This window comes from Ornithodoros turicata, unplaced genomic scaffold, assembly GCF_037126465.1.
Source record: "Ornithodoros turicata isolate Travis unplaced genomic scaffold, ASM3712646v1 Chromosome13, whole genome shotgun sequence".
Taxonomy (NCBI): domain Eukaryota; kingdom Metazoa; phylum Arthropoda; class Arachnida; order Ixodida; family Argasidae; genus Ornithodoros; species Ornithodoros turicata.
This window is the reverse complement of record NW_026999307.1, coordinates 398,180-415,760: the sequence shown is the minus strand read 5'-3', so window position 1 is coordinate 415,760 and position 17,581 is coordinate 398,180. Positions and strand designations below refer to the sequence as shown.

The 17,581-nt window shown below is 45.1% G+C and overlaps 1 protein-coding gene across 1 annotated transcript; it reads right to left on the bottom strand.

The window, feature by feature from the left end:
- Positions 1–204: 204 nt before the first annotated feature.
- LOC135372061 (zinc finger protein 70-like) lies at positions 205–17,420 on the bottom strand. The gene is made up of 3 exons (XM_064605784.1): positions 17,373–17,420; positions 10,200–10,355; positions 205–1,191 (listed from the first exon to the last, which is right to left on the bottom strand). Exons 2-3 carry the CDS (start codon positions 10,323–10,325, stop codon positions 301–303), a joined length of 1,017 nt encoding a protein of 338 aa, XP_064461854.1. The 5' UTR covers positions 10,326–10,355; positions 17,373–17,420; the 3' UTR covers positions 205–300.
- Positions 17,421–17,581: the final 161 nt, after the last annotated feature.

Here is a 17,581-nt window from a genome sequence, read left to right as displayed (position 1 = left end):
CAACAAAGGTCGCACTGCGCCAACACAGTGCTTACCATGAGACGATTTGAAAATATCGACAATGTTTAATATAAGGAGAGATGTAATATATAAAATACCAGTCTAAAGCTAAAAAATGTTGACAATTCCAATGGCTCTTAAAAAATTTAGAACTCTACGAAAATGGATGATAGCCCATTCACCAAACAATAGCGCACTAGATAATATAATTTACTAGAATATTTTATTGTCGAAGGACACGCACAGAATGCGTAACAGTGAACACAAAACATGGCATTCCTGATCCAATATCAAAAAGCCTCAAACAGCGTTTACATGCTTTAATTTAAAGTGATGAACGAGGCTTCTCTTCCACTTGTAAGGAACTCCGCACTGAACACATTTAAACGGCCTCTCGTCGGTATGCACCCTCATGTGTCTCCGAGCATCATACCTGCAACGAAATTTTCTGCCGCACACTTCACACGACACCGGTCCCTTGCCCGTGCGTCTCATCTTGTGGAGTCTCAAACCCCCGGTGTCTCTCCCGGAAACCACGCGACTTAAGTGTCTCTCGCGAACGTGAACATGCTCTACGTGGTTTACGTAGCCGCGTGTGCTGTAGAAGGGCCTCGAACATACGCAGCACACATCCGTCGGCTCTCCCGTGTGACGCCTAACGTGCTCGACAAGATCGTTGCTGTCGCGGAACCCTTTATCGCACACATTGCAGCACCATCTGTGTTCTCCTAAATGCACCGTTTTAATGTGTCTGTCCACGTTGCGGATACTCGCAAAGACGGCTCCGCAGATGTCGCATTCGAATAGCTTCTCCCCGGTGTGGACATAGTAATGGCGTCGTAGTTTTTTGGGACGAAACCACCTGAAGCACACTTCACAACGCTCCCTCGAATTCTTAGAGTGTGTAAACATATGCGCTTTTAACGAAGACTTGGAATTGAAGCTGCCATGGCACGTCTTGCAGACTTGCTTCAGATGCTTGCTGTGCGTTCTGCTGTAGTGGTCCACGAAGGTCCACGCGTCTTTGTAGGTTTTCGGACATTTTGGACAGCGAAACGGACGCTCGGTGGCATGTACATTGTAGTGCCTGCGTAAGCCGGACATGCATCCTACTCGTCGACCACAAAGTGTGCAACATATGGCTCCATTTGGCTGACGGCTCTTTTCGAAGTAGCTGGCATCTGGAGGGCCCTGTTTTTGAAGACGATTACGATATTAGTAACGTGGTAGCACGAGCAGGTATCTTTTGTATGAAAAAAACATATTGCACTATTTTGTACGGCGCTGATTTAAGGGATTCCAAAACTTATACGGGATTATATTTACGTGTACCACGGATACGCTACCGTGAAGGTTTAATTCGGGACAACAAAGTAGGCTCCTAGGAATCTGCAGAAATGTTCCCTAATAGCAGACGCTGGATGTTCAGAGCGGTGAGAATCTCACCCTCCCAAAAAAGTGTTGCCGTTTAGCCGAATACACCAATGGGCGGGCGGACTGGCAGAACGTCTGTATTATGTGCACGATACCTTGAGCACGCCATGTCTGCAGATTCCTCGTCCTCTAAACTTGCCGTTAAGCTCAGCTAAATGGATATCTTTGTTGACGTCTGGTTGTCCCTCCCGGATGTCAATTAATTAACCCGATGATCCATATGTACTAAATAACGACTCAAATTTGATATCCAAATGGTGTCAAACAATGGAAATGCAACTTAGTGTCAATAAGACAGTGTGTATGTCGGTGTCACGAAAACGAGACATTCGTACATTTAATTATTCCATTGAAGGAAATGGGATTAAATGCGTTGTGGAATACAAATATTTGGGTGTTTTCATGGACAGCTGGTTAAGCTCGGATAGCCACATAGAACACATCATTAAGAAATGTACTTTTCGTGTAAACACATTCAGGAGAACGTTAAGGTATGCCATGCTAGACACAAAACTATTAATATATAAAGTCTCGATACGTCCAGTTTTAGATTATGCGGCTGTGGTATGGTTGCCCTTTCAGACGACTAAAGTTAATGCTCTCGAAATGGTGCAAAGGAAAGCGGCAAGGTTTATATGTAGGAAATATTCCAGGGACATTTCGGTATCCACGTTGTATCGGGACTTGTGCCTAGAAAACTTAAGCAGTAGGGTCAAGGTTCAGCGACCGAAATTGTTTTGGCAGTTCCTGAATCATGAACTGACACTGAATGCTCCTGACATAAAAAGTTTAGCGCGACCTGGACGGTCACGTACCAGACACTCGATACACATCCCTTTCGCAAGGGTAGAAATTAGGGATGTGCCAACCGAATCCACGAATCCTAGGCAGGAATTCGAGATTCGGGAATCCGAATCCCAGTGCCCAAAACGGCGAATCGAATCTTTCGAATCCACCAACCACGTTTGTTTGTTTCTTTTTCAAACTGGCGACTCCGGAGTCCGCGAAAACCTCATTGGCCGACGGGTGTTTTCTTGTTTCTTCGTTTCCATTGCTCTGGACTGAAAGAGTTCAGGTAGGAACTGTTACATTACAAGTTTAAAAGTAATATGATTTTCGATTGTTGCTTAGTTTAATGGAAAAAATTCTGACTCGCGAATTTATGTACTTCTTGTAGATGAACAATATGTTAAATACATTATGTTTGAGAAGAACTATATGGGTATATGTTCTCCCGAAACTGAACTAATATTTAATTGGTTTTTCATTAAACAAATGCATCATATCTGCTTCAAAACACTTTTCACTATAAGCTTTTTTATGGGAGGGGGGGGGGGGGCGTTTTCAACTCTTTTTAAAGAAAGGATTCGAAAGATTCGAGATTCGTCCCATCTCTAGTAGAAATCTTTAGGTATTCTTTCTTCGTCTAGGTGATAAATGATTGGAATAATCTGCCGCGAAATGTTGTTGTAATCAAAAACAGCACAGACTTTATCAAGAAACTACATTCCTTGTTATTACCATTGACTTCAGAAAGGGGTGGGGGGGGTGTATATGAATTACCGCTGTTTTTGTTCGCAATTGTGCTTTAATATGTACTGCCCTATATTGCATTGTATTATCTGTATTGTCGATACTGCCCTTCTGGTTTGAACGTATGGTACAGACTTCAATTTTCTGTTGTGCTGAGTAATTGGTAGCAGTAAGTTCAAAGTGTGTAGGTTGTGGCACAGAGTTAGAATCCCGTAATTAGTGCTCTCATCTATATGTTACGAGTGTGAAGGTGCATGTAAATGAATGTACACAGACATGTACGTACTCTGTTTATTTGTCACATTCGAAGTGTGTGTGTTGTACCTGTCCTTCCTGCTACGCATGCCGATTGGCAGCGCATGCAGTATGAATAAAAAAATCGTCCGAACGCCCACAATCGCGCCCGTAACAGCCGAAAGGTCGCTTAGATGTCATCGGTCGTCGCCCAAGCAGCCGGTCCAGCGCAGCTGATGACCGTCGACGGCAGTGATTAAGTGTTGAAAGCAAAGAAGAAGACGAGGGTCCGTTTCCGACGTTGTTTATTTTCCGATGCGTGTCAATGCGCTGATCACACTACTTGCTTATCGACCTAGGCCGGCACGTATTACTACAGGCGTGCAAGCTTAATGGTGATCCCATACAAAAAAAACTTGTGCCGAACTTCTTAGTTTACTTGCTCACCGCAATGGCGCTCGCTCCCAGGCCCAGGAATGCTAAGACAGCAATAAATGTAAAACGTTATGATATATCCAAGAGTAATCAAATAGCGATTTATAGCGCACATTTTTACAATTCTAGCAACAATTGGGACATATGTGAGTGTTCATATACGAGCGTAAAATACAAAGAGTGTGGTGACGACAGTTAACGTAGTCTGCCATGAGCATCGATCGTCTGTCGCAGAACACGGATAGCATCTAAAGGGGCTCTAAAATGAAAAAAAAAAAAAAAAAAAAGATGTCCTGAAATGAAAGTCCGTGTTTCAGTTGGCATAATCGAAACAAAATTAGTTCACACAATACTACCGTTTAGAAGGAAAGCGCAGTGAAAACAGAGTAGTCTTTGTCGGCAAGGAACGGGATATCCAGGAGGCAAAGATTGCCGCCATCCAATGAGACAGCAGTAGAGGCGCGTGCATACCGCTCGAGAACCTGTGGATTTGGAATGGGTCCGGCCGTATAGCGTGCCGTTTATGCGCGGCATAATGCGCGCACTGCTGCATTTTTCAACAACGATTCACTGAATTGTAGCCCACAACAGTTCTCGCGAATGTTCCACTGACATTTATCTTCATGTCCTTCGAACAGCGACGCAAATCCGCTTTGCAAAGCGCACTATGTTTTTCACCGGGACTGTTCCATTGCGTGCACGTGCAGCATGGACTAAAAACACCGATGCACGAGCTGAAGCGTCCTTCACTGCTTAACGCCGAAGCAAGAAAGGGTCCGGTATCATTTTGATTCTAGCTTCGTACCGGAACGATACTTTGGACTTATGATATCATTCAAAATTAAGATAGCGTGTAACGGAATTTGAAGCTAACGTGTTTTTACATTTTAGTGCCCCTTTAAGCCATTTGGTACGCCAGCTATCATTTGATACTCCGAATTAGGGTTCTTCCTCAAATTTCAGCGCAAATGATGTTTATTCGAAGGCACAGCGGCAACAAATTAGGCATGGGCGGTGTACAGAATGTTTGAAACCACTTTGAGGGGAAGCCTCAGTATGGGATGGCCAGGGTGGAGGGAGGTATACACTATAACTGTTCCCGAGGCAGATCGCGGTCCGCTTAACGGACATTTGGCCCATGTACGCAGCGCCAATGTGGCAAGTTGGTGAGCTAAGGGCAGCACAACCTTTTGTGCGGAGCTTTCAGGCCTGAAGTAATACATGTCGGCCTAGGTCCGACATTAGCATCGATGACGGATGGAAACATGCGGCTACTTTGTAGCGCACGCAAATGGCTCGCCTATCTCGCTCTCGTCGGTATACATGTACCTCGAGTGTACGGCTAAAGTCGGTGTGGACAATCTCGCCCTTCCCCGTTCGCCGCACGAAGAGCGTCCGCCCGTCGAAGCTTAAAATCGCATTACCCACCTACACTTAACTGTCCCGTTCCCGCTATAACTTAATTTGAAATAATATAATTAATTTTAGCATTTTTCGCAGTTCTCATCGCCACCAAATACCTGGAAAAAAAAGAGTTAACATCTCCACATATATTACGACGATTTCAACTTTCACAGGAGCACCTGTGGCGTTCACTTAAATACGGACGAATTCGACATCCAACATTAAGCAAAACAGCACGCGCTCGTGCAAATTCCTTCCCTTATTTTTAGCTCAACGCTATCCTGCAACACACGCGCTCACAATCTCACAATATCGCGATCAGTCTTTACGAGCTGTTACCATATCAGTCGTTTTCCCACCAACACTCAAAAAACAGAACTTCACCGTATGACAGCCTCAGGGCTGAACTTCGTTCAGGATGATATCGTACACTTTCTCATGTGCACGATACAGGACGTCACAGGAGTTTGTCGGAAACCCAAGCCACCGACTCAGAACGTCGCTGAACTTCACGTGAATGGCATTGAGATTGAGCTGTGGGAAACACGAGTCAGAAAGACTCAAAATATATTGCTAGGATGGGATTTGCGGTAGATCTGCATCATGAGCTCTGTCATTCAAGGCCAGACACGTCGGCAGTAGCAGAGGTCACTGATATTGTTAACTCGCTGGCGTGGTTCTCCCTGTCGCGATGTACGTTTTCTCCGCACTCCACGTTTGATACGGGCTATCCCGAGTTGTGCCAAGAGGAAACCTTCCGTTTTGCGAACACAAGTAGGTAACAGCCTGGGCTATATAACTACAAAATATGAAGAAAATCCGAGGTGGGGTTTTTGAGAAACTAGAATCCCAAAAAACCCATTTTGAGAACATAGCTGTACTCTATACACCGCCTTGCCAAAAGGGGGCAAAGTATAGACATGTAAATGTGCATCAATTTAAAGAGCACGCTTCGGAGTTTCACGCCCGTACCTCATATATCTCGGTGGCATGTATACCAGGAGTACAGCGCAAAGACCAATATGAGCAAAATGTGAATTTTCTAGCAACTTTGGCGATTTTTAATGCAGATCAAAATAGAATTGACCCGTGCTGCTTGCGCACGCTAAAAGTCGTTGTATCTGGCATGTTGTGCAAAAATATATATATAGTTTGGGACCGGCCGATGGCGAGGAATAAAATGTCAAAGTCGCTCCGTCAGAAAGCTCCGTCGTCGAATCAATTTCTTTGGTATTTTCTTTTTTTTTTTTTTTTTTCTGACGGACCGCAACGCATAGAGCCAAAATATTTATTGATCCTGTGTGTATGTGTGTTGCGGCACAACATATATATTTTTAAAGGAAATCGGTGACGGTGTCCGGACCACCCTGCCTGACTTGAGATGGAAACACCCACACGCATTGCACGCCCCGGGTTGCAGTTGCGGTGCGAGTAAATATTTATTTACCCGCGCTCACCTCCACTAATAAATACGGCCGTTCGGAACGAGAGGATGCTCGCTAATAAATTCTTAACGATGTATAACGGAATCGTGTGCGCTCTAAGTATAGGTGATTGCCTGAGAGACCATTCCTCTAACCCAAGAATTCTCAACTGGTGGGGCATTCCCTACTGTGGGTGATTTGGAATGGTCAAGAGGAGAATGACAAGATGTAACATTCGTCTCCAATTGACCCTCGTCAACGCCACCTAGATAGAGAAATCCGCCTTAATCCGCCTTCTCTCCCTCCTTCGTTACGTAGATAAATAGTAGTCAGCATTCGTCCGCTACCGAGATTCGCTGTCCTGCGAGTTCAGGAACTAACAGATGGTTGCACCTAACTCTGCAAACCTGAACCTGTAGACCAAAAGTGCAAAACGCTTTCCGGAAGATTAGGTTTAAGAAACGTACGGGACCGTTTTGCGTCTTATTTTGTTTTTCCCATTTAGTATGCGAGGATGTTCTATACTCGCTGCCTATATAGTGGCGTTCTGCTGCTACCTTTAGTTATACTACGAATAAGTGAATAAATTACGCCAGACCTTTGCTGTGTTCACAACTGCAATAATAACGGGATGCCAGAAGAAAAATCCTTTCTTTTTTGTTCATACTAGGTGACGAGAATGCAGTGGCGATTTTGAAACACAGGCTGTCTGTGGCTGCCCATGCTGCTGACGGCGGTTCGGTCAATGCCTACGACCGCTAACAGCACGTTCGTCAGTCGCTACGGCCGTTTAAAACGCGGTCCCGATTGGTTGACCCTTACTTTTTACGTCACGTCCACGAGTAAGCAGGATTTCTCTCTATAGGGGCGCGCGCCTGGGGTTTAGCGGAACGACGCCAGCGCCAATTTCTCCCCTGTCGACGGAAGGCGAAACTACCGTCCCGTGTATGCCGGAGTGTGCTGCTGGGCGATTCCACGCGAAATGATCCAGCTGACCTGCTCGGCCCCCACAAAACGATCCCGAATTTTTACGAAAAATTTTTTAGCAGTCGCTAATAGTGCAAAACGACACACCACGAAACATTTCTTCCCAAATCTCTATGTGGCGGGTGCTAGACACGAGTAAAGTTCGCAGCGCTGGCGGTAACCGTGCCTGGCGTGAACGGCAGGTGCGGCTCATAGAAAGCACCTAGAACTGTGTGGTTTTCTTTTGCGGATAGAGGAAACTATGCTCTACACAGCATCCAAATCCCGGTTGTCGTGCTGTAATCGGTGCAGGGATACAAAGGCCGGAAGTTTCGCAATTTTCCTCCTACTTCGCGATTTTTTTGTGGACAATCAAACCATTAAATTTTAATGAATATTTTTTTCCTGACAAGGCCCCAAGGCATACTTCAACAGGAAAAATCGCCAGACACGTAACTTTCACAGTCATTGCAGGAAAAAAAGAGGAAGTATGCGATTTTTCCAAAATTCGCTACAATCGAGCGTAAAACACGCAATGAAGAAGTCGGAAGATACGCCTGAAACCGACGCAGTTTTATAGAACGAGCCTTGCTCTACAACATACTAAAAAATCTCGAGGGTGTTTTTTCGTATACAGGAGAAAATATTTTTTTGTAGTAGAGGGTATTACGACCACAAAAAGAAAAGAAAAAGGCCAACAAAAAAAGCTGTCACCAAACTTCATCCACACGGGCGACTTCCTGTCTTTCGTTCTGACAGTGAAAACCCCGGAGCGGCATAGCTTTTGTAGCGAGGACAAGTCCTGAGCGTCCTATCATCAACTCGTGCACTCCAGTCCAAAAAATGTATCCCAGTGCAGTGAATATGTCTCTAAACCCTATGGAACGTAATTTCAGTGGGGCTTTGAAACAACAGTGTTGGCACGAGACTGTCCTTTTAACCACTGAAGTCAGTAACGCACCTTTGGCTTCTATTTGAGCATCATTTATTGAGTTGTTAGAACATTGCTACAGAATAAAGCAAATGTTGATATTCAGATAATATAAGCCACAAGTTTATTCGGTCTCACTGAGCTCATTGAGGAGATATGTAAAGTAAAAATACTCTAGCTTTGGGATTAATTCTGAAAGAAACGAGTCATCCCGAGTGACTACCACAGTCTGTGTCTCCTTCGGACTGTACACAAACAAAGCACCCCTGGACAGGTTGAGAACATATAACTGGACTTGGATTTGAGTGTAGTAGCAATGTTGATTCCTTAGTGATACCTGTCCAGTACACAGCTCTAGATATTCTACCAAACATCGTGCACCATCTTCAAAAATAACGCTCCTGTGAAGTATGCTTCCACGTTCTCCACCTTGCCGAATCCACAAAATAGACGCAACATTGCCATAGCTAGGAAAGCACGGCGGCACAACGCAGAAGTAGCCGTTCACTTGCTTTCGCTGGAAACAGCTGCGCCTATGGCCTGGCTGGCGCGAGACGGTAATTACTCCGCCACCGCGAGTGGCGCTGTACGCAGTGAACTTGCACGCCACCTGGCCGAGACGTTCCATTCTATATGGGTGGTGTTGCTCTTGCGCGTATTCTTCGTAGAGTATTATTTACGGGACACCTCCACAGGAAAGCCTCAACAGTATCTCATGATCACTCCTGGGTGCACACGGTACTGGAACAGCTATGCTTTTAAGGCACACCGAAGACGCAACGAAATATTTTTATTCGTGCATTGCTTAGGAGTTAATATGTGGGACATAACTGTTTCATGAACGCTAAAAGGGGTCTACGGAGCAAAAAGGTTGAGCACCTCTACATTAACCATTTCGCTAGTAACGCATGAAAGCCGCAAAGAAAGTGTTATGTTTCCTTCTTTCGCTTCTTTCATTGCAGAACTGTGGCATCGTATTTCCGCATTTCCTGTCACTGGTATTTCCTGGTACTGTCACTGGGGTGCTCTAGATCTAGAGCACATTCTTCTTCATTGTTTAGACTACACAACCTTCCCGAACCGCACTCTCATGGTCTGTTAATCAGCTGGACTCTCGAACCTTCTCTCTATCAAAATTGCTTGGTCCCTAGCCAAATCCTGCCCCCCAACGCTATGCCCTCGAAGCTCTTTTGACCTTTTTGGACACCGTAGAGCTTACGTCTTTATTGCGAAGGGGCTCCTTTTTACATTCCCCACATCACCACCAGCAATGGGTAGGTACCACCCTGTGATGAAACGCCCCATTCATCACCTCAAAATGAAGTTGTTTGTATTTCCTGAACATTGCTGCTGCACAGGCACACAAGGTTGCCTACAGGAAATACATCTGGGCTCTTGTAGGTACACAAAAACTGTGAACTTATAAAAAATAAAAATGCATAAATAAAAAAAGTGACCAGCTCCCGTGGCATAGTGGTTAAAATGACCGCTTTCCACGCCGAGACTGGGAGGTGACACGTGGTTCGAATCCTGTCATCGGCTGTGCTGTCTCAGGTTTTTCCTGGGTTTTGCGAATACTTTCCAGACGAATGTCGGCACAATTCCCGCTGAAGTCGGCCCAGGTCGCATACTAACTCCCCTGTCCCCCACTCCTTCCTGCTGTCCACGGCTGTTCGCCGCTCATAGCCACAGTTGCTTCGCGGCGCTAATACGGAATTTTAAAAAATATACATACAAACAAGACTGTCAAGTTATGAGGCCTGATAGCATTGCGATTCCATAATGTGGCTCAAATAAACTGCTGCCCACGTCTGAACAAGGCTGACCAATAGACCTACCGGATTATGAGTCACCATATGTTTCTTTAGCCTCGTCCAGTCTTCACACGTCTCCTGGCACACGATGCATTTGTTGCCAAGTCCAGCAGGTATGGTGTCGCTTTCTTGTCCTTTCGTACCCCTCATATCTGTGCCAACACCATTGGCAAGTGTAGCCTACCCTGTGCAGATCAAGCAAAGTTTCACCGAAGCCTCAAAAGGATTACTAGAAGAATTATACACTAACGCGCAAATAATTTGTTTCCCAACATAACGTGACACATTGCGCGAACCTTCAACAAATACCAGTGGTACCGTGGTCAATGTCCATGGGAGCTCGAAATCCATCTTTTGGGGTTCAAAGTTTCTGTGAGTGAAATTACAAAGTGCGTCACGTAAGATTGACCAAAATTTTAATAAATCTGCGCTTTATTCTTCTTTCGCCAAAGTCGTTCAACACATGTATTTTCGATGGGGCCTAACCGTAGTGGTGTATAAGTAATTAGTGCTACAGTTAACTAACTTTCATGATTAACTTTCATAAATAGGGAAAATGTGTTGACTGCGTAATTGCGAAGCTGCTGTAGAGCACAACCCTGAGAGGTCTGCACCGCAAGAATGGAAACCGCAGCACTTTTCCGCGCTCCAGTAAAAAATACGCGACTTTGCAAGATATTCGAACGCTCCGCGGGTGTGTCTTGCGGCCACTTTCTCTCCTTCCCATCCCGGTGTGACACCTTCGCAACCGCCATTAGGTTGTTCCTCGAAGTATCGAACACCCCGTTTTGTCCCCAGGAGTAAGTGTGAGCGGGAATAGTGATACCCTTTATCAGCCCACTTATCGCCGAAATGTCGCCTTTGATTTTATTGCCGCCATTATCTGCTTTCATCTGATCAACACACAAGACAGAGTTCGCGGTTTCATTTGAGAAATGTCGCGCAAAAAAAATAAAAAGAAAAAGGAAAGAACTACCAATCCAGAATTTAAAAAAAACACGCAGATAGTAAAAATAACATTATGGATTCTGCTGCTCGATAAGTGTGTACGTTAGGGTGTCTACCAACCTGGAAAACCGGAAATTGTCAGGGAATTTTAGTGCGACTGGAAAACTCAAGGGATTGTCAGGGAATTTCCCAAAAAGCAGCTGGAGTCAGGAAATATAGGAAGCAAGTGTCGTGACGATGTCCAGCGAATTTTGAGTGCGGGTTGGTGGTTGAGTGGCCACGCCACAGAATCGTTGCTACGAGTAGGTTATCCAACACGACAAAGCTCATAGAGAGAAAAGTGGGCCAGCCTCACTTACGCTCAATAAATGATCTGTTTCATGAATGATCCGTATCAAAACGTAGCAGAAGGCAACAATTTTCCTTTTGTTTTGGTCAGGGATTTCGCTTGAAATAGTCTGTGAAAACCGAAAAGTTAGGGAATTTGGAAACTGCAACTTGGTAGACGTGGTTTGTGAACGTTGTACCAGGATTTAACGAAACAAAACTAACGGCTTCGACCCGGAGCCCGACCTTCAACTTGTCATTATCCCATAACGCGATTAAATGCATCACTTCGGCCCGTGATTCGCCACGAGTTCTCGCACTAGCCTATCAAAGCGGCTTTCGAACCGCCTTAAATATAACCATACCGATCGCAATGTGAAAGCTGAAGACTGGGGCCCAGGACGCTAGGAAGGAGGAGTGACTCATGCTTTGAGGAACAGAACGAAAATCCAAAAGGGCTGCCAGGTACACGTACACAGAGAGAAAAAAAGGGGGGAAGTGGTGTACCGAAGACGGGAGCAAAGTAAGGGAGGGGAGAGGGGGGGGGGGGGGGGTGACGTTTCGAGCGAAGGCTCTTCTTCAGACTAGATGGACGGCATGTGGGGGATGTCGTGAAACATGTTGTATATATAGTCCAGCCCGCTAGGGGCCCAACACGAGATCCGTGTAAGAGGGCGGCATGTTACAACACGTGCCGACAAACTAGAATCCTGAAATGAGTCTTTCATTTAGGCCTCCGGGATGAGTCGAGTTGCCGTGGTAGATAAGGCGGCTTTCTTCCCGTTAACGTGAATTGGAATTGTTGAAGCCGGATCGAAGAACGCTAACTCGGGCGTTATCAGCACTATGGGTCGAACTGGAAAAATGCTTGGAAATCAGAGTCATTTGGTGGTTGCTAATGTTATCAAACTGTTGTAAAAGTATTAAGCGGCGGTGTTCGCGGAACCTTTCGTGTAGTTTCCTCTCGGTTTCTCCGATGTATAGAAGATTTAGGCAGACAGAACAAAATATTGCATATGTTATATTTGCTGACTTGCATGTGTAGTGGCCGGACGTGTGGATTCGCTCTAAACGTCACCCCCCTCCCGCGCCTTACTTTGCTCCCCTCTTCGGTACACCAGTTCCCCCCTTTTTTTCTCTCTTTGAGCAACAGCCTGATGTCAATTGAGAAATCCACGTGAATTGTTCATCCGTCATGACTGACTTCGTTAGTATTGGGTATATTTAGCATAAACACACGACCAGAGTGTGGTCCAAGTGGACTGTTTAACCGTGTTGACTGCCTTGGTTAGATTTAGTCTCTAATTTCTTTTCGTGTCAACACACGACACGCTGGCGCCACGACGAAAAGAAACATTTCTGTATGCCTGCCACGGTTACGCATACTACAGAATGCCAAGGCAATGTATGCAGAGTGTCTACCGTAACTATAGAAGTAATTTTTAAAAATAGAAAAATCACTCTTTCTCAGTTTTAAACAATGGCGATGTACTCTACGCCTCAATGCCCACCTTCAGAGGGCACAGGCAAGCTTCTGTATCGATGCATTAATTAACTTTCGTTAATTAACTTTTTAACTATCAGAGATAAAAGATTTACCCAATGACAACATCGAATACCTTGGAGTAACTGGTAACATTGCCGTTTTCAGAACAAAAATCGAGACAGTTATAGCGGCAGGAAAGAGCCTGCAAATAAGGCGATCTAGTGTTCGTCTTTCGACGCTCAAGTTTTCCTTTCCTCTGTATGCGGGGAAGAAAAAACACTCTGGCGGGGAGGGGGGGGGGGGGGGACAGATTGCATGGGGACGGATTGGTGCGACAGCTATTTCCCCATTCCCGCATACGCAGGAAATAAAAACGGGAGCGCTTCTACCTAAGCGTTGAACAATGACCACCAGAGCACCTTACTTCCAGGCCCTTTCCTCGCGCTATAACTGCCTCAATTGTTGTTCTGAAAACGGTAACATTACCAGTGGCCCAAAGGGATCCGATGTTCTCAGTGGGTCAATCTTCTATCACTGAGAATTAAAAAGTTAATTAACGAAAGTTAATTAATGCATCATCACAGAAGCTTGCCTGAGCCATCTTAAGGCTTAAGGCTTAAGGAACGTTAGGCGTAGGGTACATTTCCATTTGTTAAAACTGGGGGAAAATGATTTTGCTATATTTAAAAATTACTTCCTACTGTGGACGCCCCGTATATGAAATCCAGTCCATTTCGTACTTTGCTGGACGTCTTCGCCACATTGTTTTATAGGCATTTTATGAAATGCCTACGTATTCTGCAGAATGCCAGATTTAAACACTTTGCCTGTAACATATACTGAAAATTTCATCAGCAGTTTCTCATCCGATTTCCCGCCTGGACGAAGCGGGCTACCCCCTGGAAACCATCCACCATCTCTTAAAAAACCTCACCATCCTCAGCATGTCTGTTTGCACTGCACAAAACTCCGAGCGCCCCATCCTTTTATCGTTTTTTTTTTTTTCATGGGATATCCCACATCTTACGAGAACTAGCCAACGTATTTGCGTTGTACACTCCATAAAACACAGATTGTCCAGATTGACACCCTTCCTCTGCACTTAGTTAAATAATGGGCGTATCTCTGCCAATGTAACTAAATTCAGGAATTCAAAATGCCCTACTTGCGCGAATACAACCTCCCCTTGTTATTTTATCAACCACCAACCAACCAACCAGCCCTACTCAAATGTGGTGTGTGACATATTCGTGAAACACACCGTGGTCAAACAGCCTGTGCATCAATACCGGACATCGAGACCGTGCAAATCATGTGAACAAAAATTCCAATAATTCTGTGATTTGTAAATATATCACGAACTGCAAAAAAAAAAAAAAAAAAAACAGGAAAAAATGTTAGGTTGTTATATCTAAGGCAAAAACGTTGTTTGTTTGTAACGAAGAATCGTAGCGAAAAACCCTTGGAATCACTGTGCTTAGAATTGTAAAATGGCCCGCATACCAGGGTGTGTGAGGAAACCACCAGCAATTGTACTCACACAGGCCGTAATTGCGCTAGACTGCAAATAAACATTTCATCTGGTCTAGCAATTCCTTTGTCTCATTTTTATTCGCAATTGAAGATTAATCATCCTTTGCCTGACACCGTCTTACCATCCATTACTGGAACACAAATGCTCCAGTTCATACTCCTGTTAGTCTTGCAAGACTCACATTACATATGTATCAAATTTAGTTTCTCCGAAAGAGCGAACTGTACTCTTTGAACTCACTCTTGTTCACATAATCGTCTTTGCACATCATGTATTAAAGCCTCGTTACCGGTTCTGAGTCCGTCCTGTCCACTTTCTAGTGCTCGCGGAACCAAAGCGCAATGACGCATTTTTTAACGAAAAGTGCCTGAGTAAAAAAATTAATAAACTTAAATAAATAAATATATAAAAATATAAATAAATAAATAAATAAAGTTTTGTTTTGCTTCATTAGGATACACGCCGATATTTTGTCTTGTCCAATCATTATACTTGACGCGTAGAGTGCAGTGATATTTGCCGGGAACTCCCATGCTTTCAGTTTTTTATAATAGCAAGCTTTGCAGTACATACGTGGAGCAAACAACTGCTGCAGATATCTTTCTTGTTATATATATATATATACTTTTTTACACTGCCACTGACCATTAGAAGGCTTTGGGGTTTCCAAGGACCGGCGCCACATCAAAACAACCACAGGTGGTCGAAATTATCCGCAGCTTTTAACTCCCGCACGCGCGGCGTGACGCCACGTAAAATAGACTGACACACCTTACGTGCAAATCGACTCTGATTACTTTCTTACCAATGTCACCTGCCGAGCCTTCTGTGCACGCGGGCTGGGTTAGCTTCGTAGCTGCGAACTTTGTATTTCTATTTCCGCCTCTACCACAATTTCGTAACACGAGGTGCACGTGTTGTTTCACCTGTGGTACATATCCGTTGTACAGTTAATTTTCAAGCCTTTCAAGCCACCGTTGCGAAATGACATGACGGCATGCGGCGAACTAATGCAGCTGCGAGCGGCGAGGAAGTTGTCTGGCTATGGTTCAGTTAGAATTACTTAGTCGATGCAATCGCCTCAAAGCTGCTGCAAGTACCTGATGCAATCGCTAGATTCTTTTTACAGCACTGCCCAAAATATCTTAAATCTCCCTCCGAAAAAAGAAACGAAATTAAAGCTGCAACAGTGACAAAAAAAAAACTTGAATCTCCATCTGACCAATGACTATAAAACCAATCCAGATCAAGTCTGGATGTAAATTTACGTTGGTAAATCAAATTATTTTGAGCACGCATTGATAATCACGTCAAATCCCACCAATCCCGTCAGTCGCCTTTTTCAAACACCTCAACTGGCTTATAGGGATGTAGGGTCCCTATTGCAGATATCTTCTATTAAGTGCATGAGACAAGGTGTTGTCTCACTGCAGTTGTTTTCTTTCGTTCTTTTTCTGTTCTTGCCTGCGTGTCCTCATACCAATACGTAAAGCGTATCATCAATAAATAAATAAATGTAAAATACCATCAGTGCTATAGGCGTCTCATACAGTCAGAGCAGTCAACAATCACAAACAGCGTAAAAGTGTAATTTTCAAGCCATACATAATAATTATTCGTGGCTTTACGTCGCGAGACAACTATGATCACGAGCGACGCTACATTGGTCGGTCTATGAATTAATATGAGACACTCGAAGGTTCACCAACGTGCCCTTGAAGCTCAGCACACGGCACACCGTATTTAATATTCCTCGTGCAAAACGGCCGTGTCTAAGAAATTTTATAGCCTACCACCAAGCCATCAAGTTGCTGGCGTCCTCGGCTGGGATGGAACCCACAACATTCAAATCGACTACCACCTCCCCTCCCACATCAGGGCCGACTTTCCGGGGTGGCAAAGTGTGTGTGTGGGGGGGGGGGGCGGTGCCCCCATGGCTTCAGCAAGTAAACACTGCCGTTGCAACACAATCACATATTATGATTTCTTTTTCTCTCTACGTTCCTCAAAAGTTTCCGAACGATGACAGTTGCGGGAGCAGTTGACGCACAGAATTAGACGTAGATCCCGTACCGTGAAAACCACCACCCTAACCATTCTGCCCTGCCTCCTCCGCCCCCCCCCTCCCTCCCCCCGGTAGCGCCCATGTCCTACATCATTACACTAAACATTAATTTTCCCTCCCTGTCCTCCCCGCTACGCGCCTCCACCCCGATACCACCACCCTGCATAAAGTGAGGTCCTGTGTCCACCCCTGCCTCACGTTCGAATCCCGGAACCGGCTTTCGCGGTAATTCTCTGTGAAGTCTCTCGTGGTTCCCCCTCGCCTTCTCCACCCCAAAGAACATGGCATATCAGTATGCAGGTGGTCTGGTGACGCCTGCCAAAATAATATCCAATTCGTCAATCAAACGCCACCAACGAACCAGTCAGCGGACGCGGTCATCACCACCAGATCCACCACACTGGAACATTCCCTCTCTGAGAACGAAATCTCGCACGAAACAATAGGGTCATTATTGTAGAAGTACTCTTGAATTTGCCTCTTCCAAAATCGATGCAGATGAGACTCGGAGCGGAAAAAAAGACGCGGGAATTTACGCTGTGCTACGCACGAAAACGGTTAACACAAATTACGCCATTGTCGACAAGCAGAATGCAGATAGCGAAGAATTAGTAGTATACATTCAACTGGCAATGAGTGGCGTTCCGGGTTTAATCCCGGCCGAGGAGAGTAGCAATGTAAGGAAGGTAAACATTGCTCCCAGAGTTTTCGGCACACGTTAAAGTAACCCCATGTGGTCGAAATTGTCCTCTGTCCCGCACCGTGCCATATCGTCGCACAACACCTTAGGTTTAAAACTACTCCGATTACCATTACGGCAATGGGTTGCAATCTTACCTCGCATAAAAGAAGAGGAAACGCCTGCACCCTTCGTGGTAATCCTGCACAGACACTTGGCCTTCAGGAGAGGAAAATAAGTAACGCTACGCATGCGCCAACAGTGACGACACCTGTCGTTTTTTTGCTGCCGCTGCCGCCGCCTTGCCGTCTGTTCGCTTCGCGTGCGCGTGCGCTAGCAGACAGCGGTTTGCTCGAGGATGCGATTT

Coding starts and splice junctions, on each gene's coding strand:
- LOC135372061 (XM_064605784.1), bottom strand. CDS start 10,325: ATGAGGGGTACGAAAGGACAAGAAAGCGACACCATACCTGCTGGACTT. Junction 1,192..10,199: donor ATATGGTGACTCATAATCCG/GTAGGTCTATTG, acceptor CTTCAAAAACAG/GGCCCTCCAGATGCCAGCTA.